The sequence below is a fragment of the Microtus oregoni genome, unplaced genomic scaffold (genome assembly GCF_018167655.1).
Source record: "Microtus oregoni isolate MIOR12 unplaced genomic scaffold, Mior012 000003F_ref0000135, whole genome shotgun sequence".
In the NCBI taxonomy this organism is placed as follows: domain Eukaryota; kingdom Metazoa; phylum Chordata; class Mammalia; order Rodentia; family Cricetidae; genus Microtus; species Microtus oregoni.
The window spans coordinates 20368560-20385856 of record NW_024543062.1 but is presented as its reverse complement, the minus strand read 5'-3'; the positions used below and the strand labels follow the sequence as shown (position 1 = coordinate 20385856).

The 17297-nt window shown below is 42.8% G+C and overlaps 1 protein-coding gene across 11 annotated transcripts in view; it reads right to left on the bottom strand.

Annotated features, from left to right (window-relative positions):
• The window catches only part of Clip1 (CAP-Gly domain containing linker protein 1), a 120464-nt gene that overhangs the window by 70483 nt on the left and 32684 nt on the right, over positions 1-17297 (bottom strand). For all 11 annotated transcript variants that reach the window (XM_041646089.1, XM_041645997.1, XM_041646023.1 and 8 more), the window contains exons 2-8: positions 14568-14758; positions 11140-11684; positions 8102-8226; positions 5996-6218; positions 2291-2488; positions 1658-1761; positions 701-761 (exon numbers count right to left, since the gene is read on the bottom strand). In XM_041646089.1, coding sequence (XP_041502023.1) covers positions 701-761; positions 1658-1761; positions 2291-2488; positions 5996-6218; positions 8102-8226; positions 11140-11684; positions 14568-14652 — 1341 coding nt within the window. In that variant the 5' untranslated portion in view covers positions 14653-14758. The remainder of the gene's footprint in view (positions 1-700; positions 762-1657; positions 1762-2290; positions 2489-5995; positions 6219-8101; positions 8227-11139; positions 11685-14567; positions 14759-17297) is intronic.

Genomic DNA, 17297 nt, shown 5'->3' with positions numbered 1-17297 from the left:
TGGAACAAACTCTTGTAGACCAGGTTGGCCTTGAACTCACAGAGATCTGCTTGCCTCTTCCTCTAGAGTGCTGGGATTAAAGGCTTGCGCCACTACTGTCCGGCTGAAAATGGGTGACTTTTAAGTATGCCATAGAAGTGGCATAAATTGCTCCTGGTTTTTAGTAACTACATTATTTAAAAAAGAAACTATCTAATCCCTAGCATCAATCAATCAATCAATCAATCAATAAATAAAATGAACTACGAGAACACATTATTTACTTTTATAGTGTTATAAAGGATTTGTTCTGCCCCACTACAGAACAAAGCAGAGCCACAACAAAGATGCTTTGCTATGCACTATTATGTTGAAACTTAGTTTTTTTTTTTACAATGCTATTTCCAGCATCTGAGGAGCAAGCAGAGTCTTACTAAGACTGTCTTAACACACACTGCCAGATTTATGACTTGATTAAATCCAATTAGCTTCCAATTTGAAGCACAAGAAGAGTGCTGAACATTTTAATTGCTGCATGGATTAGGATACTGCAATCACAGGTGCAAGAACCAACCATCCTCAGCACAACCCAAGTGACCAGAGGCGGGATACCCGACATCCTCTTGACCAGCTGTTCTGACAAGGATCCCTGGCCCAGTGTATCACTCGTATTTCTCAACACTGGCATCCAGAAAGGCTTTAGAGAGCTAGAAGGGTTTACCTCAAGATCGCCTTTGGTAATTGATTCTTCTTCTACCCGGAACTGAAGGTCCTCAACCTTCCTGTGGAGTAAAACCGAAACAAAGCATTGAGGAAAGTGCTAAGGAATACCTTACCCCACAGCAGGCAGGAAGAGCAGTTCCCTGGTGAATTTGGTGTCCTTGATGAAAACAAACACTACAGAGACATAGAAAATAAAGGTGTGCATCTTTAGAGCACTAGTGTATAAAAGCTGTGCTGTAGTTATTTAGAAATTCCAAATTTTATCTAGGTATCAATTCTAGAAGGTATTTGGTAAAAAAAAATTGAAAAGAAAAAAATCAATTGTTTCCCTTGGGCACACATACCAGAATGGATCAATCAATCAAGATCAGATCAACCAGGGGGCTGGAGAGATGGCTGTTCTTACAGATGACCTGGGTTCAATGCCCAGTACCCACATGGCAGCTCACAACTGTCTATAACTCCATTTCCAGAGAATATGCCACTTTCACTCAGACATACATGTACTCAATGCACATTAAAAAATAAAATAAATAAGTCTTAGCCAGGTTTGGTAGAACAATGCCTTTAATCCCACACTTGGGAGGCAAAGGCAGAAGGCTCTCTAAGTTCAAGGCCAGCCTGGTATACAGACTGAGTTCCAGGACGGCCAGAGCTACACAGAGAAACCCTGTCTTGAAAAACAAGATTAAGTTTCTTTATAAAGACTAGGTAAGAGAAACCAGTGATGCTGGTTTAGTGATGCTGACTAAAGCTATCCTCGGGAGGTTTAGCATTCAGTGGCAGTAAGGATCTGTTAATCAAGTCAGGAGAAGCTCCATCAATGCCCACTCTCTCCACATATCAGACGTCAGTTTTGGCTGAATACAGTCATTCCCTGGGTTTTGTCAACAAAGTTGTTGAGAGTAAATTTCTTGCTAAGACAACATTGAAAAAGATTACACTCAAGGATCACCTTCTCTCCTCTTCTAGTTGGTTGAGGAGCTCCACTTTCTCCCTATCAGCAGCCTCTACCATTGTTCGCAGCTGGTCCATCTTGGCTTCCAGTTCCAGGACATGCTGGGGAAGCAAGAATGTTAGTGAGTAGCCCAAGGATCCTTCCAAATGGGTATGGCTAAGTGTGACCACGATGGGTGGGCATCAGTCTTGATACATTCTAACTCTTTCTATCTCAGGTGGTTATTCCTGGCAACTTTCCTGTAAACTAGATGACAAAAAACTCCACATCATATAGCAACAGAAGGCAACAGTAAAACAAGTCTCAGCTTTTCCAATATGAAACATATGTCAATAATAATCTACAAACAACATCTGTGATCACTAAGGTCCTAGTAATGATCAGTTAATGCAGACAGACTCAAAGCCTAGACATAAAGACCAAATGGCTAAGATAAAATCAAGAAGAACAAAACTTTATGATGATGGAAACTGGAACCCAGACCACAGCTTTCCAACAAGCTCAGAAATTGATTCTCATTTCCTATGTTCAGCTCCAACTCCCTGGCTCCAAACACCAGGCACTCTTTTTAGCCTCATCACTCAATTTAGAAACCACCACCATATTCACAAGATCAACACCAGACTTCACCTGGTCATGCCCATCTCGGGCCAGGGCTAGCTCCTGCTCTATCTCCCCCACGTGGCTGGTAGCCTTGGCCACCTCGGCCCGCTCCAGGTCCCGCTCAGCCAGCAGCTGTTCAATGTGCTGCTGCTTCTCCTTCAACGCCTCCTGGAGGGCAGTGGTGCCCGAGATCTTGCGGGCGTAGCGGGAGGAGGTTTCAGTCAACTGCAAAGGAAAGTCAGAGAAGTGAAGGGTGATGGTGCTACCGGGGAGGAAAGGAGTGAGCAATGCATGCATAGCAGGCATCTCCTCGGCAAAGCAAAAGTGCGGTCCCAGCTTGCGGGTTTGCAAAATATTAGGCAAAGTTCTCACCCAAAAAAAAAAAAAAAGACCTCTTAAAAACAACAACAACAACAACAACAACAAAGAAATAGAGAAGCTCACAGCAAAGTTGAGAGGATGTTTAGAAGATGAATGTGTAGCTCAAACATGGGTACTTTGAGCTCAGCTGACAGGGACTGGAGGAATCTAGACAGTTTTCACAAAACCAATTTTAAAAGTTTGTCTAAAGTCAGATATAATGGTTCACCATCTGTAATCCAGGACTCAAGAAGCTGAGGCAGGGGAACAGCCAATGAGCTCGAAGCCAGCCTGGGCTAAAGAGTAAAACCCAATCTCAAAACAAAACATACCAAAGTTCTTTAAACTACTTCAGCCTGAGCTATTGTTATCTTCTGATAACAACATATGGCTAACCTTTTGATCTTGGTCTTAAGGCTGAGCTTGTAAAGCTTCCAAACATTGTGAGGAAATGAAGACACCACCCTCAGAGCCACAGCTCTTCAACTGATGAAACAGGTGGATTTTTGTCAGGATTTCCAGCATTTTTCTTTGCAAAGGAAAAACTTGGAAGATATCACGCTGGAACCTGGTCTCTAGGATTTGGATCCCAATCACTAGATATTTATAAGATTTAAAAGCAAAGTCTGGGTGAAGAAAGATGGTCAGACACACACAGAAGGAAAAGGAAATGAGAAGATGGAAAGAAAAAGAGAAACCTATGAAGAAAAAGAAATGGTAAGTGGGAAGAAGACAACAGGGCAACAGAGGGGCAGGAAGGAAGAAGGAAAACAGAAGGACAGGAGGTAGCTGAGACAAGGGCTGAAGGACCCTGAGAAAGAATGGGTTTTCTTGTCATCTATCCATCTCTGTCTTGAAGCTAACAGTTGGATAAAACCCCGAGGAAATGATCTGCCGAAGTGGCAGCAGGGAACTGGACAAAATGAAGCACATTCCTCTCTGCAGGCTCCCACAGGCTCTGCAGGCTGGGAAGGTATTGAAAACGTTTGTCCATGGCCTTGACTTAGCAGCTGCTGGATCCAGATTAATTCGCCCTTTGCTTCCTCTGCTCTAGGTCAGTCTATCGAGCCCTTATCTCAGGGAGCAGACAGTGGGGATCTTCATCAATTAATCCATCAATCTGATTGGATGAGCAAAGGAATTTAATCAAACTTACACTGCCTTTTGTTGTTCATTTTGTGGAATTTTTTGAATTATTTAAATATACTGGGCACAAAGTCCATTTCTCTCTTTTTAGCACTAGTCCAGCATTCCCACCTTGCTGCATGGTTAAGTTATACTTCTCACTAACATCTCCTTGAGTACATTAAGTGTGAGGTCACCAAACCATGTGCACAGATTTGCCACGAGGGCCCATGAAAACTCATAGGCACGATGAAGGATTTGTAAAATCCCAAAGAAATGCAAGGGTAGCTGTTGAACAGCATGCAGATGACTAGATCAGGCACTTCAGTTTCAGTTAGATTGTGATCTACTCCGTTCAACAGCACCATGTCTGCAAAGTTGGATGCTGGGAACTGTGAAGACAAAAACAAGTACTATGCACACATCAGGGCAGCACAGGAAAGGAAGGCCCCAGAGGTAAACACAATTCCAAGGCATGACAAGATGCATAATGCCCAATAGGAACATGTTCCCTAACAGTGAGACACTATAGTTACTGAAGAATTAACTAAATACTAACTTTTCTGGGGACTGTAGAGATGGCTCAGTGGCTAAGAGTGCTTGCTGTGAAATCATGAGGACCAGAGTTCTGATTCCAGCACTCACCTAAGAAACCAGGTGTCCCACAAATGCCAGCTCCAAAGTGCCCGACACACACCTACATGCGCGCGCGCACACACACACACACATACACACACAGATAAATCAATCATTCAAAAATACAAACTTTTCCATTTCTATCTACCAAATACACCTCTCAAGAAAAGTTAAAATCACATTATGTTGTATCCCCATTATGCTCTTCCTATCATTTCTATCAGAAACTATAGCTACCCCACAAAAATATACCAAGAAACAAAACTGTCTCACAAGGAGATAGCTCTTGATAGTTTTCTTCTATAAATGAACTGAGCTATGAGAAATTAAAACTTGTCTGCTAAATGTTAGGAGGGGAGACTGAAGGATACAGGGAGAGCTTGGTATTCCCTAAAGAAATGGACATAATTAACAAGCTGGTAACAGTTCCTCAGGGAAGGACTCCTCCAGAGCAGACATGTCATGGAACTGTTCCAAGACCACAGAGGGACGTCCGTGCCTAGATGCACTGAGCCTTTGCTCTCCATCTCCACTCCACTGCTCCTGTAATATTTTTCTCCTGAGAATCATTTTTAATTGAACTGTTAAGGATGCAAACTAAAACAGTCTGAGATATGTTTATTTTACCTGCAGCTCACTGGCAAAAGAGTATTACAACCACTTAAGAGACTTCACCACCCCCCTCCTCTCTCTTCCTGAATAGAAGGTAAATGAGATCAAAGACTGGAACCCTAGTGCTAAGGTCACCATCTTACTTTCTAACTGTTGCCTTGAGTCCACATCAAAAAGTTGACATCCTGAATTCAGGTGGGAATAGAATCTTACTCCCATTTCTGATATAAACAATACCTGCCTCGTTTCCAAGAAATGAAATTAAGGGCAAGGGATGACATCAAAATAATCTGAATACTATATCATATTCACAAAAAGAACAAGGTGCTGCTTTAACTCCAGCAATTCCACTTTCAATGCTCTAAATGGGAAAAGGAGAAGAGAAAAAGGGACCAAGAGAAAGACATGAAGAGAAAAAACAAAACCTAATAAGGCTCTTCCTAGCATCTTCAAGTTCCAAAAGATCACTCGGGAGGCAGAGGCAGGCGGATCTCTGTGAGTTCGAGACCAGCCTGGTCTACAGAGCTAGTTCCAGGACAGGCTCCAAAGCCACAGAGAAACCCTGTCTCAAAAAAAAAAAAAAAAAGTCCAAAAGATCACTCAGAATCATCTGTTCCACATAGGAGCACTCACACATTAGTAGTGGATTAGACTACACTAAATTCTCTCAAAATACACTGGTCCCTAAAATTGTTAGACGTCAAAGAGAAAGAGACTTATGCCCACGATGAATAGGATCCCTCCAATTTCCCTGACATTTGGGCCCAAATAATTTCAAATAATAAAGAGTAGTTACTACAGACTTCCCAAGAACATGCATTAAAGCTACTATGAATAAAAGTGCCGCTAAAATTCTATTCCAAAACTCATGGACTTGCAGGAGTCACAAAACTGCCTCACACAGACTTTCACAACAAGCTATAGCTGACACTCAGCACACAAGCAAAGCGGGGCACTGGCTGTGGGCATTTGGTGCCTCAGGAAGGAGGGGAGGCTTACTAGTCCTGTTCGGCTGGGTTTGCTGCTCACAGAAGAGGCCACAGAGCTCATGGAGCTGAGAGAGGAGGCGGAGGGGCTGCGCTTCAGGTTGGCGGGCGTGGTGGCCATCACTCGCCTCACAGCAGCTGCTTTGGCTTTGGCTGGTGTAGTAGAAGGGAAGCCAATCTTTGTCACTTTGTGGACAGGAGCAAACAATCCATACTTGGGCTGACACTGAAAATACCTTTAGAGATAAATAAAAGGAGGAACAAATACAACTTAATTACAAAAAATAACAACTATAACCAAACACTCTTCCAACTCAAAATGTGTGAGATTATGTAAGGACATAAGTAGTTCTGTTATGTGATAAATGTAAATACAAGTGTAGAGACTTAGGGACCCCACTTAATAAAGTCATGACAAACAAGACCAGTAGTCACACAAGACTCTGACTCTGGCAGATCCACCGAAGTAAACTAGAAATGTCAGTTATCCGAGGACACTAGAGATTGTGGCAATTACAATGCTTAAGAAACAGGATGGCTTTGGGGCAGAGGATGTGGCTCCGTGTGAGAGACCTGGTGTTTGGTTTTTGATACACAGGACACACAAAAAAAAAGAGATGGCTTCATAATCGTTTTTACTGAGAGATTTTTATCTCTGTGAGTCATGATGTTTGGGGGGTTAAAGCTCATATAGGTCAATGTTAACTAGATGTCACAATCAACATACTGTACACCAATAACGACCATGCACTATCTCACAGCTGCACCCAAGGCTGTCAGAACATCTGACGAGGAAACAGTCTAAGCCAGCATGACTCCATGCACTGAAATCCAAGCACTTCGGAGATGAAGAGGATCAAGGAGCTCAGGAGCAGCCTTGGCTACTTGAGTAATTCAAGGCCAACTTGAGCTATGTGAGCCCAAAAAGAATTATGAGAAATCCTTGTACATCCCTCTACTCCAAGGGCAGAGCAGGGGTGCTCTTACAACAGGAGGGGTGCTCCGTGGCTAGTTCCCGAGCACAGATGGATTCTAATCAGACATGAAGACACATTTTACAGATGGATTCTAATCCAAAACGAAGACACATTTTACATTTCTTTTTCTAACAAAGGCTGTTACCTTCTCTTTGCCACAACTCTTCTCCTGATGCTCAGGAACTTGTAGAGGCCCACTACTTTCTTTTTTTGGTTTATGTTTTGTTTTTCAAGACAGGGTTTCTCTGTGTTGCTTTGGAGCCTGTCTTGAACTTGCTCTTGTAGACCAGGCTGGTCTCAAACTTAGAGATCTGCCTGCCTCTGCTTCCAGAGTGTTGGGATTAAAGGCATGCACCACTACCACCCAGCTTGAGACCCACTACTTTCAAAAAAGAAAGCCAGAAATAAAAAAATATTTGCTGTGCAGAGTGATACTCAATGGCCAGCTGGCCTAGCCTAATTGGAAATTCCAGAACAATGAGAAATCTTGAACTGACACCTACAGCTTTCTTCTGGCATGTACACATGTGCATATGAATATGCATTAAAAACAAAGACAAACAAACAATATTTTCTAGTTAGGTCCCAGAAATAAAAAAGTCTAGATGTTGTGATATACACCTTTAATCCCAGCACTGGGAGGCAAAAGCAGGTGGATATCTGTGAGACAGAGGCCACTGGTCTACATAGCAAGTTCCAGGACAGCCACAACTACATAAAGAGACCCTGTCTCAAAAAGTAAATAAATAAACAAACAAACTAATGAATAAATAAATAATAATAAAAGTATATCTACCAGAATAAATAAATAATAAAAGTATAGCTCCTAGGATAAAGAGACAGACAGACAGACAGATAGTAAAAGTATGGCTCCTAGTCAGTCACAGTAGCTCATATCTTTAGTTCTCATACTTGGAAGACTGAGTTGGGCAGGAAGACTGCCACAAGTGCCAGGCTAGCTTGGGTTACACAAGCAGTCCCAGGCCAGCCTGTTCCAAAGAGTAAGAGTGTCTCACTAAACAAAACAAAGTGTATAGCTCCTCAGACAGCCATTATCACTTTATTACCCATGTGTGGTGAGTTCTGCTAGCACACACCTATATGTATGAGGGAGAAGCAGTATCACACAATTCCAAACCAACCTTGTTCCAGCAACAGCACCATCATTCTTCCCCAAGGGTTCATCTAACTCCACACCACACCACTCCCCCTTGGCAAAGTCGGTCTCTCCAAGAAACCGAACTACACCAGCCTTAGTGCCACCAACCTAAAAGAAGAATAAAAGGTGAAACTTAAGATAGAAACATTCAATAGCTTATTCCTTGTGGTCCTAATAAATGATAGGTGGTGTGGTCCATCTTCCCATCAGCAGCTTCTTTGCTTTGTCTTCTCAACTCTTCTCAATCCTGAAGCCACACTGTCTGCTTACCTAAGTGACACACTGCCAGACTGACCTGATGTCTGGTGTAGTCCAATAATGCAACATTCTATATCATTCTATATAATATGTAATCATTAAGGCTTCTTACCAAAGTATTATCTTACTTAGAAAAACACTTGATACCAGGCCAGCAGGCAGACTCATTAGATAAAGACACTAGCTGCCCCAACATGTGAGCCTAACAAGTACATGCAATCTCTGGTACCCACATAAATGTGGAAGGAAAGAACTGATCTCATAAAATGTGTGCCCACAAATACACACATACACAATAATAAATAAAATAAATTTTACAAAAATGATTGATTACTTTAGAGCAATTCTCCTGGTTGGAAATAAATTATTTGCTATAAAAGTAAAAACGCAGCAACAACAGAGAGAAGTAAAACTCATCTGTGACCCTAGATTCTTTGTATTCTCTTGTATTTCCTTTGTCTCAACACAGTGACATATTAAAGACACAATCTACACATGTAGTTTGGGCTCACTAACTGCACAGCAAATGAAAATTTAAACTTTATGCTGGGTGCTGGTAGCATACCAGCACTTAGGAAGTGGAGGCAAGAGGCTGAGACGTTCAAAGTCATCCTGCAGCACATAATAAGTTTAAAGCAGGTGGATCTGAGTTCCAGGACAGTCAGGGCTAACAGAGAAACTGTCTCAAAAAATAAATAAATGAAAGGAAAAGGAAAAAGGAAGGAAGGAAGGAAGGAAGGAAGGAAGGAAGGAAGGGTAAAGAAAAAAAATAATGTAAGTACTTTTAAATGACCGACTCTACTGTAAAGGTTCTATTTCCTTACAACTGTTAAAGACTGGCCCCAAACTCAGACTGGCCCCTGCCTCTGCCTTCTGGGTGCTACGACTAAAGAGGTGTGCCACCATGTCTGGTTATCTGGTTAGGCTTTGAACTTCCTGCTTTGGTTTCTTTCTTTTTTTTGGTGGGGGGAGGGTTCAAGACAGGGTTTCGCTGTAGCTTTGGAGACTGTCCTGGAACTAGCTCTTGTAGACCAGGCCTCAAACTCAGAGATCCACCTGCCTCTGCCTCCCGAGTGCTGGGATTAAAGGTGTGCACCACCACCGCCCTCTATAAGAGCAGCACCACTACGTGGATCTGAGTTTGGTTCCCATGTGGTACAAACATCTGTAATTTCAGTTCCAGAAATCCAATGCCCTATACACATACATACATACATGCAGACAAAACATTCATACACACAAAATTAATAAATGTAATTTTTCTTTTTTTTTTTTTTTTTTTTTTTTTTATTTTTCGAGACAGGGTTTCTCCGTAGCTTTTGGTTCCTGTCCTGGAACTAGCTCTTGTAGACCAGGCTGGCCTCGAACTCACAGAGATCCGCCTGCCTCTGCCTCCCGAGTGCTGGGATTAAAGGCGTGCGCCACCACCGCCCGGCATAAATGTAATTTTTCATAGCTAATGAGAGTCGATGCTGACGTCTAGGTTCATTGTGGCACCAATATGGCCGGACTCCACTAACACACTAAAGGCTAGGGGTGTAGTTCAGTTGGTAGAGTACTTGTCTAGCACACACAAATCCCTGGGTTTGGTCCCCAGTACCACATATACCAGGTGTGGTGGCAACACCTATAATGCCAGTACTCGGGAAGTAGAGGCAAGAGGCTTAGAAGTTCAGGTCAACATGGATTACATAGTAAGTTTAAGAACAACCAAAGATACATGCGACCCTTTCTCAAAAACAAAACAAAATCCTCACATTATGGCTGTTTCCAGTGCTACAGTGTCCAATGAAGTGGGACCTGGTGGGAAGTCTGTAGTTTAAGATGGAGGAGTAGGACCCTCATAAATGTAGTAATGTCTTTCTGCTGACTGAGTTAAGCTCTGGTAGGATTAGACACTGTGAACACGGGTTGTCATAAAGAAAATCTGTCTTTTATGAGCTCCTCTCTGGACACATACATTGATTGTTTTGCAATAGAAACAGGAAACTTGGGGCATCTAAGCCAAAGGCTCCCTGTTTCCACCCCCCAGCCCCGGCTATAAGTGTGTGTCAGTAGTAGTGTGTGCTACCGTGCTCAGCGTTTATGTGGATGTTGGAGATCAGACTCAAGTTCTCGTGCTTGCAAAGCACACACTTCTCCCCAAGCTCCCTGCCTCTGCCCAATTATTTCTTTTTTGTTTTGTTGTTTTTTGTTTTTAAAAACAGGGTCTTGCTATATAGCATAGCCAGGATCTGAACACTCAATCCTCCTGCCTCTGCCTCAACAGAACTGAGATTATTATGCCTGACAATATTTTTAAATTTTAAATGAAACAGTTCAGATTTCTAAGTCCCTTTGCGTGTGTGCGTGCATGTATCTCCCTCCCTCTCTCCCCCTCTTTTTCACTTGTTTTTCATTTTTTGAGACGGGTTTCTCTGTGTAATCTTGACTGTCCTGGAACTCATGCTGTAGATTGCCTCTACCACCTGAGTACGGGGATAGTGTGCCACCATCGCTCGGCTACCATGCTTAGTTTCTAAATCTTATTTTTTTAACTAATTTAAAGTAAAAATGTTTCTTATTTCTAAATCAAAGATTTATGTTTAAAAAACAAATTAGTGTGGTGGAAGGAAGCATAATGAAGAGCATTGCTGCAGCCTGGGCTACAAAGAAAGACCTTATCTCGAAGAACAGAAGGAGGAACAATTAGAAGAGGAGGAGGATGTTAAAATGGACAAGTGAAGGACCAGTGGCCACAGTGACTTGTGCACACCAACTCACCAACACCCTGTCTCCGATCTTGAGTTCCCGCTCTCCTTTCTTGACGGAGCCAGCCTCTGAAAGGTTGGAGATTGACTCACTGGCAGTTTTCGTAAGGTTGCTGATTTGTGATGGAGTTGAAGTTTCTTTTGCTGTTGACTGGGATGGTTTATGGGGAATATTTGAGGGAGTGGCTGCAGCAGTGGACAGAGGTGAAGCAGTTCTGACAGGAGCTGTCTGCAGGCCATTGGCTTCATCTTCTGCTTGCACCTTCCTTGTTAACTTTGAAGGCCGGGTAAATATACCCTTTAAAGGTTCACACTGGAAATACCGAACTCCTGCCACCGAACCATCGTTCTTTCCTATGGGTTCATCTAAAACAATCCCAGCCCACTGGCCTGGTGCAAATTGAGTTTCCCCAAGAAACTGGATAAATCCAGGCTTATTGCCATTCACCCAAACACGTTCTCCAACTCGAAAGTCATCCACAAATTCATCTTGGGCCTCAGAGGATGGAGGGCCTGCGGCTTTTTCACTGGGTGCTGTCTTCTCCACTGGAGCTGCACCTGAAAACAAAGGGTTAGAAAGACCCAACATCATAATCAACAGTTACCTTTTAACTTAAAGAAAAACACAGAGTGGGCTGGAGAGACTGCCCAGTGGTTATAAGCACTTGGCTGCTCTTGCAGGGGGACCCAGGTTCAATCCCTAGCACCCACATGGTGACTCACAACTGTCCATAATTCCAGTTCCAGGGATCTGACATTCTTTCTCTGCTGGCCCCAGACACCCATAAACATAAATAGTAATAATAAAAAAAAAAAACTTTAGACCGGGCTGTGGTGGTGCACATCTTTAAAGCCAGCACTCAGGAGGCAGAGACAGGCGATCTCTGTTAGTTCGAGGCCAGCCTAGTCTAGAGAGCAAGTTCCAGGGCAGGATCCAAAGGTACAGAGAAACCCTGTCTCAAAAAACCAAAACCAAAACCAAAAAACAAAAAGCTTTAAACCTAAAGAGAGAGAAAACAATTAGCAATATGAACAGACCATGACTTGTTGGACAAATTTTGTGTTGGTCTGTTTTTAAGCAAGGAGGCAGAACACAGTCAAAACCATGAGCTGCGGAGTGAAATTTATTCTACTTTTGCAATTAAGACTGGATATCATTAAGGCAAGAAAAAAAGTTCTGAGTTCATGGCCACCCCACTCCCTTCCTGAACATTTCAGGAATACCCGTCGGATCCACTAAGACCCATTCATTCTCATATCAGAGTATGTCACACCAACAAAACTCAGATCATTTAACCAGACATGGAGTCATGCTTGACAGATGAAAGAATTTGAGGCTAAGGCCTCTGCCATCTCTATAGCAACACTATTACCTCCTTTGATGGTGGAGGTAGAATCACAGTATAAACAAAAAGATAGCCAAATGCCCTGGGAAGGCAAAATACTTTAGTGCAACCTCTGTCCTATCATAAAGATAACAGTTAACATGCCAGAAATGTGTATTTACACTGAAAGCATCCATTCAGTCATCCAATAAGGATTTTTTTTAACATTTAGTGTAATTTGGAAAAGTGCACATTCCTAACCAAACTATCATTATCTCAGGATGTGACACAACCTCCCTGATTTAATTTCTTCCCCTGTAGGGAGGCAGTGACATCTCTCTTGAAGGCACTTAAAAAAAATTAAATGACTTAGCCGGGCAATGGTGGCGCACGCCTTTAATCCCAGCACTCGGGAGGCAGAGGCAGGCGGATCTCTGTGAGTTCGTGATCAGCCTGGTCTACAGAGCTAGTTCCAGGACAGGCTCCAAAGCCACAGAGAAACCCTGTCTTGAAAAACAAAAAAAAAACAAAAAAAAAAAATTAAATGACTTAATGTAAGCAGCTCCTGCGTGTCTCTAGGACTAGTTCAAGGTATTGTTCTCTGCCAGGAAGCAAAGCAAGACAGCACAGTCCATGCCCACATAGAGGTCAGAGAGATAAGAACTCCGGTAGCCTGAGAGCTGCAGAGATGAGCCCCCCACACACACCCAAGAGTTGACATTAGGCTGAAGTCTAAGTGCCAAAAAAGTCTAAGCAAAACTGGGAGAAAACCCGAACTGTGAGCAACACTTTTGTGTTGTTTGTAAACTCCCAGCCTAAGGCCATTTGTTTTGCAGCGGTTCTCAACCTTTCACAGGGTCATCTAAGACCACCAGAAAACACAGATATCTACATTACAATTCATAACAGCAGCAAAAACAATTATGAAGTAGCAATGAAATAATTTTATGGTCACCTCAACATCAGGAACTGTATTAAAGGGTTGCAGCATTGAAGTTGAGAACATTATGTTAGAGCCACCTGCATGGACTGAATCACATGTGCATAAAATGTCTGGGAAAAGCTTCCTCACTGGCTTGAAAGCCAACTACAGCTCAGTTAGTGTCATAAAATCTTTAGAGTAAGGCGGGGCGGTGGTGGTGCACGCCTTTAATCCCAGCACGCGGGAGGCAGAGGCAGGCGGATCTCTGTGAGTTCGAGACCAGCCTGGTCTACAAGAGCTAGTTCCAGGACAGGTTCCAAAACCACAGAGAAACCCTGTCTCGAAAAAAAAAAAAAAATCTTTAGAGTAGACTACTGTTTGTTTATAAGTCCATGGAGAAAGATCTGGAAAAAATAAGAGAAATCAAAATACCTTCTTAATACTACAGGGATCAAATAACTCAAGTGACTTAACTTGACAATTACTTTAACTACTCACACTAAATCAACTAATTTAAGAAAGGATACCCTCCAAAAATGTGATTTTTAAGAATTCTACATCTGCCAGACTATGATGGTACGTGCCTTTAATCCCAGAACTCGGGAGGCAAAGGCAGGTGGATCTTTCTGAGTTCGAGGCCAGCCTGGTCTACAAAGTGAGTTCCAGGACAGCCAGAGCTACACACAGAAACCTTGTCCTGGAAATAAAAGAAGAATTCTAGCTCTGAGTGGCTGTGTGTGGTTCACTAGGTAATGTGCTCGGAGGACTTTAGGTTGGTGCATCAGCATAAAGAAACAAGCGGGTGTGTGTGTGTGTGTGTGTGTGCAGAGACAGGAAAGTCCCTGGAGTTCACCAGACAGCGACCCTAGCCTCCATGTCCAGTTCCAGGTTTAGTGTCTCGAAAGCTGGGTGGAGAACAACTGAAGAACATACCTAACATGACCCTGACCTCGAGAGGTGCATGGAAGGTGAGTATGCATGCACACTTGGACACACAAGTTGTGTTGTTGTTCTTTGTTTTGCTCTGTATTTTCTTTTCCAAAGAAAGGATTTCTCTGCATAGCTGTGGCAGTCCTGGAACTAACTCTGTAGACCAGGCTGGCCTCCAACTCAGAGATCCATCTGCCTCTGCTATGCAGAGAAACCCTGTCTCAAAATGAAATAATATTTAAAAAAATAAAAAGTAAGCATTACCAGCGGCAGGTGTCTTCAAGGCTGTGCTTCCAGGCTTAAAGATCTTGGTAGGGGCCTTCAGCCCGCTTGGTTTTAGCATACTCATTTTCTTGGAGGGTCAGACGGCTCTCCCTTGTTGGTACCACTATCTTTCCCCAATCATCCATACAAATGTGGGTGTTTCTATAGAGAACTTAGTCTCTCGATTAAACCTGAAAAGAGAAACATATCAGGAGAAAGAGAACAGGGACAATAGTTAGTCCAAATTCCAAACTGGGTACAGTAGTGATGCATTCTTTTATTTAATCTAGGTAAGAGAATCACAGGAAGTCATCGTTTTGTTGTTTGGGTTTTTTTTTTTTTTTTTGTGGGGAGGTGCTTCTGGAGAACTCACTACTTTTTTTTTTTTTTTTTTTTTTTAGTTTTTCAAGACAGGGTTTCTCTGTAGCTTTGGAGCCTGTCCTGGCATTAGCTCTTGTAGACCAGGCTGGCCTCGAACTCACAGAGATCCGCCTGCCTCTGCCTCCCGAGTGCTGGGATTAAAGGCGTGCGCCACCACCGCCCGGCTGAACTCACTACTTTTTAAGAATATAAAGGAACTCTAAGAAAAGTGTTTCCCAGGGCTGAAGCAGTGGCACAGTGTTTAGAACACTGGCTGCTCTTCCAGAGGACCGGGGTTCAATTCCCAGTACCCACCAGGTGGTTCACAACCAACTGTAACTCTAGTTCCAGGGGATCTGACACCCTCTTCTGGCCTCCGCAGCACCAAGCACACATGTATACAGACAAACAAGCAGGAAGCAGGTGAAACATGCACATAAAATGCAATAAAATTAAAAAAAAAAAAAAAGAAACCCTGTCTCGAAAAACCAAAAAAAAAAAAAAAGTGTTTCCCAATTGTTGCTATATTCATTTTTGTTTCCTATTTGGATTTACAAATGTGTTTTGCTTTGTTTTGTTTGAGACAGGGTCTCACTATGTAGCTTTGGCTGTCCTAGAACTATATAGACCAGACTGGCTTTGAACTAATAGAGATCTGCCTGCTTCTGACTCTCTAGGGCCAAAATTAAACTCCCTGTTCTGAGGTTAAAGACTTGCACTATTACACCTGGCTAAAAGTTATGGAGATTTTAAATCTTCATTTTACATTACAATGGTCTTCCAGCACCAAGTGTCTCTAGTTCAGATACTTAAAATACCTGGGAGCCGGGCTAGAGAGTCTGCTCAGTGATTAAGAGCACTTGTTCTTGCAAAGGATCCAGATTTGATTCCCAGGATCCACAAGAAAGTTCACCACCTCCTCAGGAAGCAGACATGCATGTGGTACACAGGCAGACATACATGTACTCATATACACTAAATAATAAGTGGGGGTAGCAGAGGTTGGGGGGAGGAACTGAGAGGAGAGGGAGGAGGGAGGGGAAACTGTGATCAGGCTGGGAAAAAATTAATTCATTAATTTAATAAAAATGAAAAACCTTGGGTGCCAAGAAAGCATGTTCAGTATTCCCTGCTTTCATTACTAGTGTTCCAACACTGCACTAAGGGCTATGAATACCAAAGCCTATGGAAAGACCAGCCTATGCCCAGAGCAGTAACACCACTGTGCGTTAACATCGAGGGTTTACATACACAAAATAGGCAATTATTAGACGAGTTGGTGCTCAGGGTGTGAATTATCAGCACCACCTAGAACTTGATAGAAATGAGGACTTCAGACCTATGGAAACAAACCCTAGATGGGCTCTGCTATCTGTAGCTTAATAAGCCATTAGGGTGATTCTGATAGGAGCATTTGAGAACCACTACTAAATTACTGATCAAAAAGTAATCAGCAGGGGCTGGAGAGATGGCTCAGTGGTTAAGAGCACTGCCTGCTCTTCCAGAGGTCCTGAGTTCAATTCCCAGCAACCACATGGTGGCTCACAACCATCTGTAATGGGGTCTGGTGCCCTCTTCTGGCCTGCAGACATACACACAGACAGAATATTGTATACATAATAAATAAATACTTTTTTAAAAAAGTAATCAGCAGCTCAATTTCTCAATTACATGCACATGAATCATCCACAACCGACTCTCAATTCCCCTATGGCAGCTCAGAGCTTTTCCTCTCCGTGGCCTTATCCCAGGGGTTCTTCCTGCCTGCAATGTCCTTTCCAAGGGAAAAAAAAAAGGGAAAGGGCAAAGCCTGTGAATTGGATGAATATCAGAAGATTCTTGTGAGAAATCAAGTTTAAAAGGTAAATGAAGGCCAGGCGGTGGTGGTGCACACCTTTAATCCCAGCACTCGGGAGGCAGAGGCAGGCGGATCTCTGTGAGTTCGAGACCAGCTTGGTCTACAAAAGCTAGTTCCAGGACAGGCTCCAAAACCACAGGGAAACCCTGTCTTGAAAAAACCAAAAAAAAAAAAAAAAAAAAAGTAAATAAAGGAGAGGCTCAAGAACTTCAGATCAGGGCTGGAGAGATGGCTCAGTGGTTAAGAGCGTTGCCTGCTCTTCCAAAGGTCCTGAGTTCAATTCCCAGCAACCACATGGTGGCGCACAACCATCTGTAAAGAGGTCTGACGCCCTCTTCTGGCCTTCAGGCATACAGACAGAATATTGTATACATAATAAATAAATAAATATTTAAAAAAAAAACGAACTTCAGATCAACTAAGAAACTGATCAACTTACTGACCTTACACTTCAAAAGCAAAGCCTTCAAGATTCCACTAACACAACAAAAGCTTTCTACAGCGTCTCAGAC